This window comes from Rhincodon typus, chromosome 36 (genome assembly GCF_021869965.1).
Source record: "Rhincodon typus isolate 14 chromosome 36, sRhiTyp1.1, whole genome shotgun sequence".
NCBI lineage: Eukaryota > Metazoa > Chordata > Chondrichthyes > Orectolobiformes > Rhincodontidae > Rhincodon > Rhincodon typus.
The window spans coordinates 17,419,042-17,436,591 of NC_063367.1; the positions used below are offsets into that span (position 1 = coordinate 17,419,042).

The window sequence follows — 17,550 nt, forward strand, 5'->3', positions numbered from 1 at the left end:
ATTTATTTCAGAACCCCCATCCCCTCCCCCATTTCTGATGAAGGGTCTAGGCCCGAAACGTCAGCCTTCCTGCTCCTATGATGCTGCTTGGCCTGCTGTGTTCATCCAGCCCTGCAAGTTGTACATGGTTGCCTCTATTTGAATTGAAAGTTATTTCATGCCCGTTGTCAATATCATTTTAGTTAGCTATGTAGGAGGAGAAATGTTGTTCTTCATATTGTAGTTCAACAATAACCATTGCACAAAAATTAATACATGTTGAACATTTGAAAGTGAATCACTTTTCTGTTTTGGCTGTGATTATGCAGTTAAAAATTGCAGTGTTCCCAATTTAGTTCTCACTGTGGGATGCCATGTAAAGCATCCCTTACGTGAGCTTAACAATAAAGCCCTGTTGTCTGTGCTTCCAAGTGCAATAAGATTTTTATTTTCACATACTATCATTGTTATTTTTGTTGTGTTTTAACTTTTTCCTTTGGATCCCATCCCTGATTGTCCTTGAGCTGAGAGGCTTGCTAGGGCATTTCAGGGACTAGTTAACAGTCAACTGCATTGTTGTGAATTGTGTCTTGCATGTAGGCCAGACCAGGTAATGATGGCAGACTTCCTTTCTTAAAAAGAACCTCATGGACTTTATCACAACAATAAACTCTGTAATGGAGCTTATGAAGCTGTCTTTCAATTTCAGTTTTTTACTTGAACTGGTGTTCTGCCAGCTGGACCAAGTGGAATTTGAACCCATTTCCTAAAGCTTTCTCTGACTGTCGAGATTATTACTCCAGTAATTTTGCCTCTATGCCATCATCTATGATCAAAAACTGGGATGAGTTGCCATCTGCTCATTTCACGTAGAACACTTGCAGTTAGCAGAAAGAGAATCTTGCATTACATCAGTTAGATTCGGACTTTGGCACCACACTTCAAAGTGCAGTCTCCAGCCCTTTAGTTCTAATTTTGCATTGTTTGATCAAGCTTTGCTTATGAAAAGTGATTCAAGGCAGCAAAGAAGGAAAGAAAAACGAAGAGTAGTAGTAGTACTACTGTCTAAGGATTATATAAACTGCTCATTAGCAATTGGTCTATGAACCTACTCACCCAAAGGTTTTTTTATCCCAAAATGTTTAAGGGTGCTTTGCCATTAATTACATTTACTTATGTACTATTCAGGTCAGTGCTACAGCTGCACAGCTGGCACTGCTTCGACAGCAGGAAGAGCTAGAAAAAAAAGCTGCTGAACTAGACCGCAAAGAGCAAGAACTGAAGAACGAAAATTATACTTGTAAGAATGTGGGGGCGGTTGTGTGCGAGGATGATGGGTATGCGTTAGGTGGGGTGGTAGATGGTTGTCTGGGGTGGCTCTGCAGGAAGAGGGAGGAGTGCACGAGAGGGAGAGAGTAGTGTGGATGTGGAGTTTGTGCAGGAGATAGGATGTGGAATGGGTTTTGCGGGAAGATGGCATGGGGTGAGGGGATTGTGTAGGAGGATGTAGGGCTGGGAGGGGAGGGTAAAAGATTATGTAGGTGGGGTGGCGGGGTTGTTTGAGCCTGCGGAAAGCGTTGGATTATGTGCATGGGGGTGATGTTGCATGATGGGGAGAGGATGAGTCTAAGTCAACTAATGACACACCTATCTCCCCAACTGCCTGTGCTCTTTAAATGTAGTGACAAGACTAAAACTGCTCATTTCCAGAAGTGGTTTTGTAGTTGCAATACCTCCATTGTGTTGCAAGACTAATACTACGTTTGGCCGTCTAATTATTGAGACAAGACCAAAGTAACTTTGAGCTCATTTTCAAAAGTGGTTTCGCAGTTGCAATACCTCTACTGTGTTGCAAGCCTATTAATACTATATTTGGACCTCTTAAAGAAGAATTGTTGTATTAAGTTAATATAATGAAATAGAATGCCATAGCAAGTTGAAATCTGCCTAACATATCCGTCCTTAAGTGGCATTAATAATAATAATTTGTAAAGCTCATCAGATGAAGGTTGTGTTTCTTGTGTTTCTCTTTTTAAACATTCAGGATCTCCATGTCTTTAAAATACACTTCACCTTTAAGCTTAATGTTTGAAAACAAAATTTCTTCATTCCTCCATACAGCAAAACGAAATAACTGGCCTCCTTTTCCTTCGTTCTGCCCCATCAAACCATGCTTCTACCAGGACTTTGCAGCAGAGATCCCATCAGGCTTTCAGAGGACAGTAAAAATGCTGTACTACTTGTGGATGTGTAAGTTGCAACCAGTGTTTCCTGCCTTTTTATTTCAACCCATTACTGCAGCATTTTTGTACAACTTCACGATTGTGCATTTTAGAGAGAACATTAGGAATTATTGGTATAAGCTAATAGTGAGCTGCAACTTAATTAGAAGTCCTTATGTCTCAGATGGTAAAAGACAAACGAGTCAATTATACAGATGGAGGGTGTTGGGTTGCATTGTTGGTGTGCATTAAGCTAGTCACTCTAGCCTCAACTCAACGATATAATTTGGTCAAATTGTGTACTGTTTGAGGAAGACTTTACAGAAATTCAACTGGAGATGTTTTTAAAATTGAGACTTCAAAGTTAAGGTTTGAGTGATTTATATCAAGTTAACTGTCCTCGGGCAAGTCATTGAAATCTTACTACTTTTTCTTCCAACAGTCCATACCGTCACACTGTTCTTGAACCTCCTCGCTTGCCTGGCTGAGTTTATTACTGAAGCAAAATTTGGAGTAGACTTTGGCTTGGCAATCTTATGGTTTTTACTCTTCACACCTTGTGCCTTCCTGTGTTGGTATCGGCCAATTTACAAGGCTTTCAGGTAAAATGTCCTCCAGATTAGAGCTGATTTTCTTTTCACTTTGCCATTCACCTCACTGAAAAGGGGTCTGTATCAGAAAGCCTAATGTTTTGGTTTGTTTGCTCTGTTTATGTAATCCTGTTGTAATATGCAAAATAATGCATCTGCAAAATGCCATATGAGGCAGGGGTTTGACTTCCTGTGACATTGCAAACCGAATGTAGTCCTGGGTGAAACCAATTTGGAGGATGGGAGACCACTGGATCTGTGCACAAATGTGTGTAAAGGACAATTGAGCTAAAGTATGAAAATGTGAGCACATAGCATTTTTAATATAGGTAAATACAAAGCCATCACTCCAAGTGTGTAGTAATAATCTGACATGCTAAATTATTGTTGGGCCTTTGGCTTAACTTCAGCTAAGCATCCTCTTGCTAGCTATATCCAAAAGAGGAAGCGTCTGAGGAAAGTCAAATTGGAGCTCCTGTTCATGTTTTAACTTCATTGACAGGATGTGAGTGTCGCAAGCTAGGTCAGCATCCCTAACTGCACCTGAAGATACTGTTGAGCTGACTTCTTGAATTGTTCCTGTTGATAGGAAATAGGAACACCTGGAGTCTTGGTGGGTGGGGAATGTTCTGTTGCTCAGGCTTTATAGGATCCAACTTCTCTGCTCTTCACTTGTAGAATGATGTAGCCTGTTTTTAAGAAAATGATGATTTAAAGTCTAAAACTGCATTAGTCAGTAATGCTAGAAATTGAACTGGGTATATAAACATCCTAATTGATCAAATTATGTACAAGGCACAGAACAAAAAGACCATTTGGTCCAACTGTGTTTGAGCACCCTCCCACCCTATTTCATCTAACTGTAATAGTATATCCTTCTATTCCTTTCTCCCTCTCGTACTTAGAAACTTCCTCTTAAGTCTATTTGATTTGCCTGAACTACTCGATGTGGTAGCAAATTCCACATTCTACTTGATCTCTAGGTGAAAAATTTTTTCTGAATTCTTTATTGTATGCATAATTGCCCAGATTACAACTTTGCCCTCTAGTTCTGGATTCTAGCATAAGTGATGACATCTTCTGTAAGGATTTATAATGGTCACACCACACCCTAATTGAGAAAAGCCCAAGCCTTTCAGTCTTTCTGGATTGTTACAGTTTCTTTTCTGGTAGTGACCTTTTGTAATTATTTTTGGATCAGTTCTCCTACATGTTTATCACTTCTCAACGTTTACTTGACTGCTTTCAGGGATGTAAAAATTGCAACTTAAAAATTGTGAGAGACTAGTATAAGAATAGAAGAGAAAATCTTTGTCTTGAGATTGAGACATAAACTTTAAGTCCAACTTAAGAGGTGAAGGCCAGATGAAATATAGATAACTATGACAACTTGAATCAAATCTTGAAATCTGAGATGGAATTAAACTGCAGCATTAATATTTGTGGAAGTATTAATGGCTCTTTCAACGACACCTTCCAAATCTGCAGCCCACTTAGTAGAACGAGGGCTGTAGATGCAAGGAGCACAACACCTCCAAGTTGCTCCTCCAAGCCACTTCTTCATCCTGACTTGGAACTGTATTGCTATTCTTTATGTTGCTGGGTCCTAATCCTGAAACACCATCCCTAATAGAACTGTGGGTCTATCTACACCAAATACGCTGCAGTGGTTCAAGAAGGCAGCTCACTAACACCTTGGGGGGCCATTAGGGATGGGTGCTATGACAATGCCAAAGCTAGAGGAGGTTATTTTGTCCTGGTCTCTTTTGAGAGAAATTGAATAAGACATAACAAGCTAGCTGGTTAAGACAAATTGAGTAAACAGCTTGGGAGGCCTTTTGGTTTTTCGTAAACAGCTTGAATGGGTGTGGCCAACTTTCTAATTAGATTTCTGGGTAGCATCAGAAGCTGTTGGGGTCTCAACAGAGTTAGAAGCTTAGTGAATGGCTCCTGGCTGCTACTGTCTCTGAATTTTCTCTGTCTTCTTCCTCCTGGATGGGAGAACTGCATGTGAGAATCTGTCTGAACTGTCCTCCTTTGCCAAGGGGTGTGTTAATGGGATATTACTATATTGGCATAGTTAATTAGTAATAGTTACTATATCTGTTAGGTTTTCCTGTAGAGTTATTTTAAATTCCTCTTTCTTTGTGTGTTAACTACAGTGTTTAAATAAATTTGTTTTGCTTAACGTAGAGTAGTTTTACCAGTCACATTTGCATCTGGAACACAGCACTTTACATTTGCCTTGAAAATAAGAAAATGTTACGGTCTGGGCTACCTTCTTAAAATATTTTGAGGGGATCTGGTCTGGTCCATAACAGCATGAAATGTTGGTCCATGTGCATGTGAATTGATATTTCAAAAAATTTATAATACTGGTGTTACAGCAAATTATTAACATCTGCCAAAGGTGATTTATTTCACGTAACCGAATCGGAGGGGATGGAGATTGATTTTAGAATTGTTTGTAACAAGAAAATCGATGGCAAGATGCTAATGTTCGAATGAACTGTGGGAATAGTTAATTGTGTCACAAGAACTTTTTTTATATAAAGATTAATTAATGTTTTTTAAACTTGTTTTTCAGGTCCGACAGTTCATTCAACTTCTTTTTCTTCTTCTTTGTGTTCTTCTGTCAAATTGTTCTTTATGTCATTCAGGCAGTCGGCATTCCCAATTGGGGTGTCAGGTAAGTATCTATTTTGGTGCTGAGTGAAAGAAATATAATTCTTCGGTGTGAGTTTTGTCTTCTGTGAGCTGTCTGTGGCTTTCTGCATATTCTCTGTACCCTTTCTTCAACAGATTCCAGTAGTGTGTATAGACAGTTGATAAGACACATGTCCTGCTGACTATTCTAGCCACTGGAGAGGCATGTATTTCTTCTACTGACCATTCTTTCCCCCTCATGCTTGCAGTTGTTGTGTTCTTAAACCTCATCAGTGTGCCTTTTCTTTAAGGTCGTCTAAGCTCGGGCATCCCAAAACAAGTTTGTCTTTGATCCCTTTGTGACACCCACTTGTAACATTTTCATGGTTGCTGTACTGCTTAGATTCTTTGTAGCTCTCAAAACAGGCTCTTCTGTATTGGCACAAGATGTATGTTCCTGCAATTGAATTGCATGTACTCTTGGCAGTGCAGATCTTTCCTTGCATTGTCTGGTTAAATTGATTTAATATGAAGTACTTATCAAAAGCAGCCTAGTCTTGATAACTCACCCAGTTTCTCTTTATACGAAGAACCAAATTGAATTACTGTGCTATTTGAATTGGATTTGGGAAATAAAATGGTCACATTCAAAAGTAGCTCAAGAATTTAAGTCATCTTGTAATTCAATCTAACTAATTTTGAGTTAAGGAGTAGACTTTGCAGAGAGCATTTTATGGTTTTGCATTATTCTCCCTCACCTTATCCTAACTTTGCACTGCAAACTAGAAACTTCAGCAGGACCAGATTGATTGATTGTGTTCCTGAAATAAGACAGTTCTAATCCAGATTGAGTTCATTGAACCAAAACCAACTCAATGAAGAATGCAAGTGGAAATGCCAGAGGCAGCATACTAAAACATGAGGTGTCAACCTGATGAAGCTACAGATCAGGACTACTTGTGCCAAACTGTTTTTAGTAGCAGGTGATAGCACTGAGTGAGTCTACAATCAGCTTCAGTTTGCCATGCAGTACTGCCACATTACCATTAATAATGGTAGACAACTGAAGAATCCACTGGAGGAGGTTGGTCCACAAATATCACCATCCTCAATGGGGTATTCCTGTGTGTCAATGCAAAAGATAAGGTTGGGGCATTTACTGCAACAGTCTTCAGCCAGAAGCTGAGGGAATGATTAATTTTGTGTTCCACTGAAGGTCCCAAGCATCACTGCCAGTCTTCAGCCAATTCAATTCACTCCACATGATATCAAGAAATGGCTGGTGGAAGCACTGTACTGCTGCAGTTGTGGGATCATTCAAGTATCTCTTCGGACTGACTGCCAATCTAGGAGGTGCAAGGCTGGGAGAGGCAACTTGATCAATAAGCGGTGACCCCATCACTTGCAAAAGCAGTTCAGACCCTACCCTGAGGAGGTATTTCTGGTAGCCCCAAACTCAGAAATTAGTCTGAGATTTGTTGTATTGTGATTTGTATTCTCAATGACTTCAAATTCCAGATGAGACTGAACTTTAACTTCCTTACAGTGGTTGCTGAGTTGGCAAAAAAAATTGCTGTGTTATAGGGTCTTTAAATGTGACTATCACTCTATAAAAACTTAAGTCTTTAAGATTAAGTAAGAAGGCTGCCCCAGAAGGGGGAGCAGATGCAACTGGACTGAGTTCTGTTTAGAGCCAATGTGAAATGTGTGACTATGCAGTCCTGACACGAAGAAACAAATTGCTGATCTAGTTCAGTGAGCATGGGAGCCTGCAGTAGTGCACAGATTCCCATGCTGACTTAGTGTTGTGTTTTGAGTTTTGAAATTTCCATCATGCAGTGAGGAATAATGGTATGAGAAAGTGTAATCTGCGTCTAACAGTATCTGAATGGTACCACAAGTGAAGGCAAAAATGTTCAAGACGATATTCCCCACACTTATAAATCTGCTCAATTGAAATCCTTCTCAACCAGGATATTTTTTAATTGCAAGAGGAGAACAGATTATTTGAAGGACCAGCAATGGGAAATTAACTGGCAGTGCCTAATCATTCAAGAAGCAAAGGTTCTTGAAGAAAGACCTGATCAAAAGCAGGTGTATTGACAATAAGGCAGTCAGTGCCAAGCTCCAAGAGGAGAAACCCTGTTCTGGTCAGGGTGATCTAGTGCTGCCTTGTAATAGGGCCCATTGGGTGAATTAGCGCACGTAATATTTTAGTTTAGTGAGAGCTTGTGTTGTAAACCATTAATCTGTACCAAATTGATTTGTGTTCTCTGTTTTATCTATTATGTCATAATAGCTTACAAATTGCACAGAACAACATTTAACTTAATGTTAGCGCCGACTGTTCTGAGATTAACTCTGCCCGTGTGTAAGATACAGAAATGCGATCCAGAGCGTGAGTTTCATTGGGCTGTCAGGACTGACAGTCACTGTATTTTTTAACAAAAAAAATGCACAGCAGGGAGAAGTAACCTGAGTAAAATGTGGTGATTAGATTGCTGAAGGGAGCAGCTGATGCACTGAATCTGAGGAGAGCTATCTCTGGCGGACTCAAATTCAGAATGTCCAGTAACCATGAATCTGTCATCCTCTCTGACTGTGACCTATGCACTTAGCAAAAAGAGACTTGCAGCTTGACCTGCTTTTTATAAGATTTCAATAGTTTTCCCCATACTTCTCTCACTGGCTTATTTTGTTTTTATAAACGTGGCATGATCTGCAGTTTGTTTTCTCGCCTATCAGAAAGGTTTGGCTGTTGCCGTAAGTCATCCTTTTGGTTTCTGTAAAATGATGCTAACTTGCCACTAGCTTAACCCATTAATATGTCTCTTTTCAGTGGTTGGATTGCAGCACTTAGTTGGACAAAAACAAATCTTGCTGTGGCAGTGGTCATGATGGTAGTAGCAGTATTCTTCACAGTGTGTGCAGTCTTGTCTTTGTTGCTGGTACAAAGGGTAAGAATGCCTAAGTCTATCTTCGTAGCATTGCTTGCCCTCCCTCCTGACCTCTGCTCATCTTCCAGTGAAACCTTTAGCCAAGCCCTTGGTTATCTGTAGATTTGAACATTCCACCGCTGTGCTGGCTGTCCATCTTTCACCCTCCATTAAACGTCAGATCATCCAAACCCTGCTGTTTGTGTGGTGATCTCACTCATCCAGCTTTTGCTGATCTACATTGATTCCTGATCCACGTAATGCCTTAACTTTTTTTACATTTAATCCTATTGTTTAAATACTTCTGTGATCTTGTCCCTCAGGCGGCACAATGGTTAGCACTGCTGCCTCACAGCGCCAGGCACCCGGCTTTGATTCCAACCTTGGGTAACTGTGTGTGTGGAGTTTTTATGCTCTCTCCATATCTGTGGGTTTCCACTGATGCTCTTTCCTCTCAGTACAAAAAAATGTGCAGGTTAAGTGGGTTAGATGTGGTAAATACAGGGTCTAGACCCGAAACATCAGCTTTCCTGCTCCTCTGCTGCTTGGCCTTCATCCAGCTCTACACCTTGTTATCTCGTAAACGCACCATGCCGGGTTCACAGGAATAGTCTGGGTGGGAAGCTCTTCGAAGGGTCGGTGCAGACACTATGGGCTGCGTGGCCTATTTCTGCACTGTAGGGCTTCTATGATTCTATGACCCTTTACGGTTCAAATGGGTTTGAGTCCATGTACATAAGTCATTAAAATGTAGTGGTCAGGCATAGAATATAATCAAAAGACTACTGAAATGTCAGCCTTTGCATCCCTTGGGCCAGGATAAAAGGGAGAAGGGAAAGCAGGTGGGAGGGGTGTGGTGTTTGCCACAGCAATAGCATGGTTAAACCACATCACTATTTGAGTGTACTATATTAACCACCACAGCGTTTACAAGATACATTGGCTTTGGACACATATTGCACTAAATGTTAACAAGATGCCAAAGATTCCCTGGAATACATTCAATGTAATATACAGTTAAGACTTGATTTGATTAAGATTTTGAGTTCTGCAAGGAATTTATAGGCTAGATAGAAAGTGGTAGAAACTGGTGGACGAGTCCATGACACACACAAGCCCTGTTAAATTGGGTGTCAAGCCGTTCAGGACAAAATTGGGCAAGACATCTACGAAAACTGGGAAAAGCGTGAAACTCTGTTACGAGAAGCGGTGAATGTTCATTGAATCAATTTTAATTCTCATTGTTTTGTTAATTGTTAAGGGATGTGGGAATTGGCATGTCACTCTGACCTTTTTTTGAAATTGGAGAACGGAATTGAAGAGCTAATGTTCCCATGTTCCCCTGTTCTGTTCCAGTCTTAAGCTCTGCCTTCACTGGCCAGGAGTTATTTTCCACTTCTTTCCCACCCAACTTCTCCACCAATGATTTCCTCCATAAGACCCATTTCCTGATGAACCTTTCGCTCACTAGCTGGCAGAATTTTTGTGTTAACTCCACATCCATTTTTACCTTCTGATGTTTTCCCACATGAGAAGCCACAATACAAGTTCAAGAAATAGAGATAAGATTGAACAAATCAGAATGAAGTCTTTGTTTTAAAGATTTTTTTCTCTCCCTTTTTTTTGTCTAGGTACATTCGATATTCCGCAGCACAGGAGCCAGTTTTCAGAGAGCACAAGAAGAATTTTCCCACGGGGTCTTCTCTAATACAACAGTGCGCAATGCTGCAGCTACTGCTGCATCAGCTGCTGCACAAAGCACCTTGCAAGGAAACTAAATACTGGAGATTACTGTTTTCAAAAGTTATCCTCTTTGTACGTTCTTTATAAAGATGCACTTTCATTGGACAAAATGTGTATTTTGTGTGTCTACCTATTAAAGGGGAAGGATATTTTAGGCTTTAATCAAAGGGTTTCAAACAGATGTTTGTTTGTTTGTTTGATAATATCACTGCATTTTCTACTGTAGAAAACCAGCTGCTCAACAGTTCGTATTTTTCTTGATTATGAAGAATCATTGGTCAGTGTGTTGGTTTATTTGGGGAGGTACGTTTACAGAAGTGTAAAACATCAAGCTAACTTTTTTGAAGTCTTCATATTTTAAGTGTCTTCAGTAAAAAGCACTGGATTTTACTAGCACCTGAAGTATTGGTCAACACTATGACATTGTTTCTATGCCACAGCTGGTCATGTTGTGCCACAGAATAACACATCTGTCCTGTTGATTAGATTTTGGTATGATGGGCTGGACTTTGCATTTCTTCCTTTTCATTTAAATGAAATCACATTTGGGCGAAGGTGCATCACAGAAACCTACAGCATCATGACAATACTGTGAATTCATCGGTAAAAGCTTTGAGCATGTAGCTTGAGCTTGACTCTCGTTAATCATTTTCTTAATCATAAATTCTTGAATGTTGGTCTGTGTAAAAGCAATTGGGTACTTAAATGTAGAATCTTCTGGAAACATTCAGCATACCAGCAGCATCTATGGAGAGACGAATATTAATGCTTTAGGCATAATAGGAGGAGGCAGAAACATGCATGCAGTTTTTTGCTCCTTCCATTCGTTATATACCTATTTCAAATGTTGTTCACTTGTAATTCTGTTTCTGACCAAGTGTCCACAAACCTGATGCATCTTCCTATTGATTGAAATAGTCAATTCTATGACAAACATCTGTTTGTTTCACAGGTGCTGTTTTATTTTCCTACATTTGCATTGTGTTTTAAAAAAAATTATGGTTATTTAAGGCTGTTTTAGGCAGAAATAGTATTCCTTCATCAAAGCAATTACTTTCATGTCTGCTCTGGGACATTTAATTTTTTTTAAGAACCATCTCAACCCACCCCCATCTTTTTAAATGATCCCCAAAGTGTTTGGGGGATGTAAGAGAGGAGCAGGTGTTGGCTGTAGGTTTCCTGTGGAGTTAATTGATCAGATCTAATCACTGTTAATCATGTGGATTGTTAACATAAAGGCAAATACTGTGGATGCTTGAAATGAGGGCAGAAATATGCCAGAAATATTCAAAGTGGGCAGCATTGGTGGAGGAAGACAATGTTTCAGGCTAAGGAACCTGTTAACTAATTCTTCCTGATCTCATTCAGAGCAAACAAATATGTTTTCCTTTCAACTCATTTTAAATTTTAAATGGTTAAACTTTAGTCATTGGGGTCTCTTTTAAATTTTTGTAAACCCTTTGTCTCTTTAAACTGAGATACCCTCTCCAAAACTTTGGATTTGTTTTCTTGTGTTTTGGACTACTGTTGTGAAATGGGTTTTCTCTTTTTTTGAAAAGACTGCATATAACACCAGCTCCATACTGGGATTCTGATGAAGGAATTATTTTTGGTTTATACTTGCCAAAAACTAGATAATGTAGAAACTTTATTTCAGTAACTTTGCCCTTTCAAAACAAAAGCAACTTGACGTTCTTACGTAAACAGGATTTCCATGGAATTGTTAAAATATCACCGTGATTGAACTTCCTCTGCCTTATTTCTTGCCCTTCTAGATAACTGGATAAGCTATGCCCATAGGAAACCAGAAGTGTATGAATGTTAGTTGATGCTTGGATTTATTTTCCTCTGTCTCGTCGGTAAGTTAGATGCTCTCTAGCACTGTTGCTGCAGACATTTTCCAGATGTTGTCTTAACAAGTACTCCCATGATTGAGTTTTTCCTCAGACCTCTCTCATTGGTAATTACACTTTCGGATCCTTGAGCTTAGAGTGGAACCATTTTTGTGCTATTAGCGTAATTTCCGCTGAGGTGTTAAAATACACAAGACTGTAGCTATAAAATTTGTTTGAATTATTCATGAAGATCTTTCCTTTTCCCTTCGGTTTAGTTTGGCATGTAACAAGTGCTGGACCACCAACAAATTTTGGGTACTTGAGCTTAGGACAAAACTATACAACAGAATGACTTTAGTGTCAGTTTAGGGATTGTCTTTTAGCTTCAGAGCTCTTGGTTTACAGGACTTAATAATTTGAGTATTTTTGAATCACCAAGGTGAGCTGATGTAATATTTTTGATTTCACAAATGTAAATGGGATGGTCATTTGCTTGAACAAACTTTCCAATGGAATGAATGGTGTTAGCTTTTCATTGTCTTAATGAATAATTCCACGCAAATGCCCTTTTAAAACATTTGTGCTCAAATAAAGGTATTTAACTTGATTCCAATAGTTCTTTGACTCTTTAGACCAAGTAAAAATGTTTCCTACAAGGCAATTTTGTTTTTAATATAAATCCTGATGCATCATTCTATTGAATGAAATTGAGTAAAATGTTCAATTCCATGAATGGAATGGACTGGCCTGCAAAGTATGAATTTCGTTAGCTTGGACCTCCTGAGAGAAGAGTCTCAATGTTTGATCTGAGCTCCAAGGATTTGAATGACTGTATCCTCCATTCTGTAATTCCATGCATATAGATCCTTTAGAACTGAATCACATGACATCCAGCTCTCCTTCACTGATCACGCCTGGAATGTGCTATAGATTTGGATCTTTGGGGGGCCAATTAGGAATTCTTGATCAGACTCTTAGCATCCACAGTACCTACTCTGAAGCTGTGTACTGCCAGTAGTACTCTGTAGGTTATGATCTAAAAGGGAGGTTTGTTCAACTTGGCTGCTTTTGCTTGAGTTTCATTTTCTATAAGGGACAAGTACATAAGCCAATCCATCCCATTCTCCCTGTGAGGAGTATTGTAATTGGATCAACTACTCCAGGTAACCTGAAGTTAGAACTATAAGCAGTACACCATGATAAGACCCTATGTTAAACTGTTCAATTCTTTCTTCTGATCTGTATTTTGTTCCGAACAAATCAAATGTATAAATCAGAAATAAGTAAATTTGCTGAAAAATAGTTAGGTCAGGTAGCATTTGTAGAAAGGAACAGTTGATGCATGGGGCATGTAGAACTGCACCTCACTGCCAAAACATTGCATGTATTCAAGAGGTGACTAGATACAGCATTTGGGGCGAATAGGCCATTGAGTTGGATGATCAGCCATGATTGTGAAGAATGGCAGAGTATGCTTGAAGGGCCACATGATCCCATTTCCTATCTTCTATGTTTCTATCGCCTTTGGGACCGAACTTTTAAATTCAACAACTTCAGACCATGATCTCAGTCTCCTATCTTGATCACATCCATCTGCCATAGTATCTTGGTCACTCCACAAATATAATTTAACACCTATTTTGCATAAGCACAATTCCTTTGGTGTCATTAGTGCTCCCTTTTGTCAACAACATTGATACCATGATTTTCCCGTTCTGAAGAGACATGGGAGTTGAAAAGTTAACTTTTGGCAGCATCTAAGAGGAGAAAAACAACATGGCTGAGTTTCTCCAGTAGTGTCTTTATTTCTGCATTAACCAGATACGAGTAATGATGGTGATATAGGGGAAATGTTAGTGTTTGGAAATAATGTTAGAGTTAGGAGGGGAATTACTGAACTATGATCAGGAGAACTTACTTCATCAGTCCTAGGCCCTACTAGATAGGAGGTATTGCTGGATCTGGTAATGGGAAACTAAGTGGTTCAAATGGCCAGTTAGCTTAACTTCGGGAGTGGGGAAAATGCTTGAATTCATCATTAAGGAAGAAAATATCAAGACATCTGGATGTAAATTGTTCCATTGGGAGCACCCAGCATGGGTTCATGAAGGGTAGGTCATGTTTAACTAATTTGGTGGAATTCTTTGAGGACATTACTTGCATGATGGACAATGGGGAACCTGTGGATATGGTGTATCTGGATTTCCAAAAGGCATTTGACAAGGTGCCACACCAAAGGCTGCTACATAAGATAAAGTTGCACGGTATTACAGGTAATGTATTGGCATGGATAGAGGATTGGTTGACCAGTAGAAAGCAAAGAGTTAGGGGTAAATGGATGTTTTTCTGGTTGGCGGTCAGGGGCTAGTGGTGTGTCTCGGGGATCAGTGTTGGGACCTCCAATTGATCACAATTTACAAAGATGATTTGGAGTTGGGGACTAAGTGTGGTGTGTCAAAATTTGCAGATGACTCTAAGGTGAGTGGTAGAGCAAGTGTGCAGAAGACACACAGTCTGCAGAGGGCTATAGATAGTCTGAGTGAGTGGGCAAAGGTCTGGCAGATGGGGTACAATGTTGATAAGTGTGAGGTCATCCATTTTTGGTAGGAATAACAGTAAAATGGACTATGTTTTAAATGGTAAAAAATCTGCAGCACGCTGCTGTGCAGAGGGACTTGGGTGTCCTTGTGCATGAATTGCTAAAAGTAGGATTGCAGGTGCAGCAGGTGATTAAAAAGGCAGAAGGAATTTTGTCTGCCATTGCTAGAGGGATGGAGTTTAAAAACAGGGAGACTATGCTTCAGCTGTATAGGGTCCTGCTGAGGCCACACCTGGAGTACTGTGTGCAATTTTGGTCTCCTTACTTGAGAAGGGATATACTAGCATTGGAGGGGGTGCAGAGAAGATTCACTCAGTTGATTCCAGAGTTGAGAGGGTTGGATTATGAGGAGAGACTGAGTAGACTGGGATTATACTCATTGGAATTCACAAGAATGAGGAGAGATCTTATGGAAACATAAGATTATGAAGGGAAACAAAGGTTGTTTCCGCTAGCAGGTGAAACTAGGACTAAAGGGCATCGCCTCAAAATAAAGGGAAGCAGATGTAGGACTGAGGTCAGGAGGAACTTCTTCACACAAAGGGTTGTGAATCTGTGGAATTCCCTGCCCAGTGAAGCGGTTGAAGCTACCTCCCTATTTTTAAGGCAAGGCTAGATAAATTTTTGAACAGTAAAGGAATTAAGGGTTATGGTGAGTGGGCGGGTAAGTGGAGCTGAGTCTCAAAGATCAGCCATGATCTTATTAAATGGTGGGGCAGGCTCGAGGGGCCAAATGGCCTACTCCTGCTCCTAGTTCTTATGTTCTTGTGTTCTTATGTTCTCAAGTGTTTGTAGGGCACCACCTGGGTCAGAGTCACCATCGTATCATTAGCAATGGAGGAAATACTGGGAAGAATTTAGCATACAATTTTAAATTGTAAGAGGCTACCTTCAATATAAGGATCTGACAGGATAAAGTGGAACTAGTGGAGTAACATAAATCTATAATGGAACAATGGGTGATCTTTGAGGAAGAGATGCATCAGGAACTGTCTAGGGATTCGAGCAAGAGGGGTGAAATGTAAATAAAAGGCTAATGAGATCACAAAAAGGGGGCATGTTGCTTATCAAGTAGATTCTTAGTGAGAACCAGGTCAAATGCAATAGGCTGAGGGGTGGGTGAAGAAGAAATTAAGATTGTCAAGGTGAGAGTAAGAGAATAGAATGGCAGTCAACATAAATGCAAGTAAAATTATTCTAACCAGTAACTCAAAAGTAAACAAGCAGTTTAAAAAACGTGGAGTAGGTTCAAAGAGTGAAATGGATATTTTCTAATTGACTGCTGAGAGTTGTTATTACCCACCTTTTGGATCAGGTGGGGCATATACCTTGGCCTCCTGGATCAATAGTAGGAACACGACAACACCACATGTGGACACGACAACAAGGCTAGAATCTATTGTGAGCTATTTTTGATGTTAAGAGTGAGGATTCTGACAAAAGATTTGTAGAAGTAGAGACAATGGATGCAATGGAAATAGAATTGAAACTGGGGAGATCCTGCAAAGACTGACTATGGTTACAGAAGATTGGTTATTAAGTCTGGAAGATATACATCCAAGGTTGCTAAAGAAAGTGGAGGGGAGATGTCAGAAGGGCTTGTCGTCTTTTAATCTTCCTCAGACATTGGGGAAATACCCCTGATTGGAGAATGGGAAACGTAACATTCTCATTCAGAAAAAGGCACTGGGATATTCCCAGCAGCTTCAGGCTACATAGTTCAGAGTTGTTGATTAGCTCAGTTGGCTGGATGGCTGGTTTTTGATGCCAACAGTGGGTTCAATTCCTATGTTGACTGAGATTACCATGAAGGGCTGTCCTCCACTTTTGAGTGGTGTGCTGACCCTCAGATAAACCATTGCTAGTCATCTAATGAGACCGCTGCCCTGTGGTTGTTACAGGACTATGGCAGCTTTACCTTACTCTGTTTAATCGTTGGCAGGGTAGGTATTTGGAACCTGTTGTCAGGAGATGGGGTAGGATGAGTGGAGAGAGACAGAGTGCAAACCAAGTGCTAGAGAATCTCTGATTTGGCAATATCAATGTCACTTGGAGATACCAAGAACTGCAGATGCTGGAGTCAGAGTCAATACAGTGTGCAGCTGGAGGAATACAGCAGGTCAGACAGCACCAGAGGAGCAGGAGAGTCAACGTTTCAGGTTGGGACCCTTCTGAAACGTAGACTGTCTTGCTCCTCTGATGCTGTCTGACCTGCTGTGCTCCTCCAGCTCCACGCTCTATTGAGTCTGGAATTTATGATTGGAGACATTAGGCACAAAAGCAGGGAACTTATGCCAAATGTTTATAAAATTCTGCAAGGTCCCCTAACCGGAGGACTACCTCTGGTCTGCACACTTCAGTAAGGAATGTGAAGGTCCTTGAAAAGGTATGGAGAAAATTTACCAGAGAAGTTCCAAGGATTTAGAGGGGTGGGGTAAGGGGCGAGGATATTTGAGTTTTGAGGTTAGTTCAGAGACGTTGGGTGGTTGGAGGGTGTCTGTTCTACTTGGAGCAAAGGTGATTGAAAAAAGTTTTTTAAAACTTCTTCATTCACAGGATGTGGGTGTCGCTGGCTACGTCAGCATTTATTGGTCATCCTTAACTGCTTGGGTAATTAAGTGTTAACCACTTTGTTGTGGATCTGGAGTCACGTGTAGGCCAGACCAGATAAGGATGGTAGCTTCCTTCCCTAAAGGACATTAGTAAACCAGATGGATTTTTCTGACAATTGGTTATGGTTTTGTGGTCATCTTTTAGACTCTTAATTCGATGGGATTCAAACCCTGGTACCCAGAACATTACCTGGGTCTCTGGATTAATAGTCCAACAATAATACCACTAGATCTCGGCCTGTCCTTTTGATAAGAGGTGTATAAGATATTGACAAGCTCTTCCCAAGTGGCTGATGCTACAAGGACTAGAGGACACTAGTTTAAGACTGCAACTAAAAATGCAACAGAATGTCAGGAAGATCTTTGTTCCACTGCAAACTGTCATGAC

General features: G+C 40.2%; 1 protein-coding gene across 1 annotated transcript in view; it reads left to right on the forward strand.

Annotated features, from left to right (window-relative positions):
• The window catches only part of LOC109924774 (secretory carrier-associated membrane protein 2-like), a gene marked incomplete at its 5' end in the record, with an annotated part of 23,430 nt that extends 13,209 nt beyond the window's left edge, over positions 1-10,221 (forward strand). The window contains 6 exons of the mRNA XM_048617047.1: positions 1,168-1,279; positions 2,101-2,229; positions 2,644-2,803; positions 5,379-5,480; positions 8,277-8,394; positions 10,005-10,221. Coding sequence (XP_048473004.1) covers positions 1,168-1,279; positions 2,101-2,229; positions 2,644-2,803; positions 5,379-5,480; positions 8,277-8,394; positions 10,005-10,151 — 768 coding nt within the window. The remainder of the gene's footprint in view (positions 1-1,167; positions 1,280-2,100; positions 2,230-2,643; positions 2,804-5,378; positions 5,481-8,276; positions 8,395-10,004) is intronic.
• Between the last annotated feature and the right edge of the window lie 7,329 nt (positions 10,222-17,550).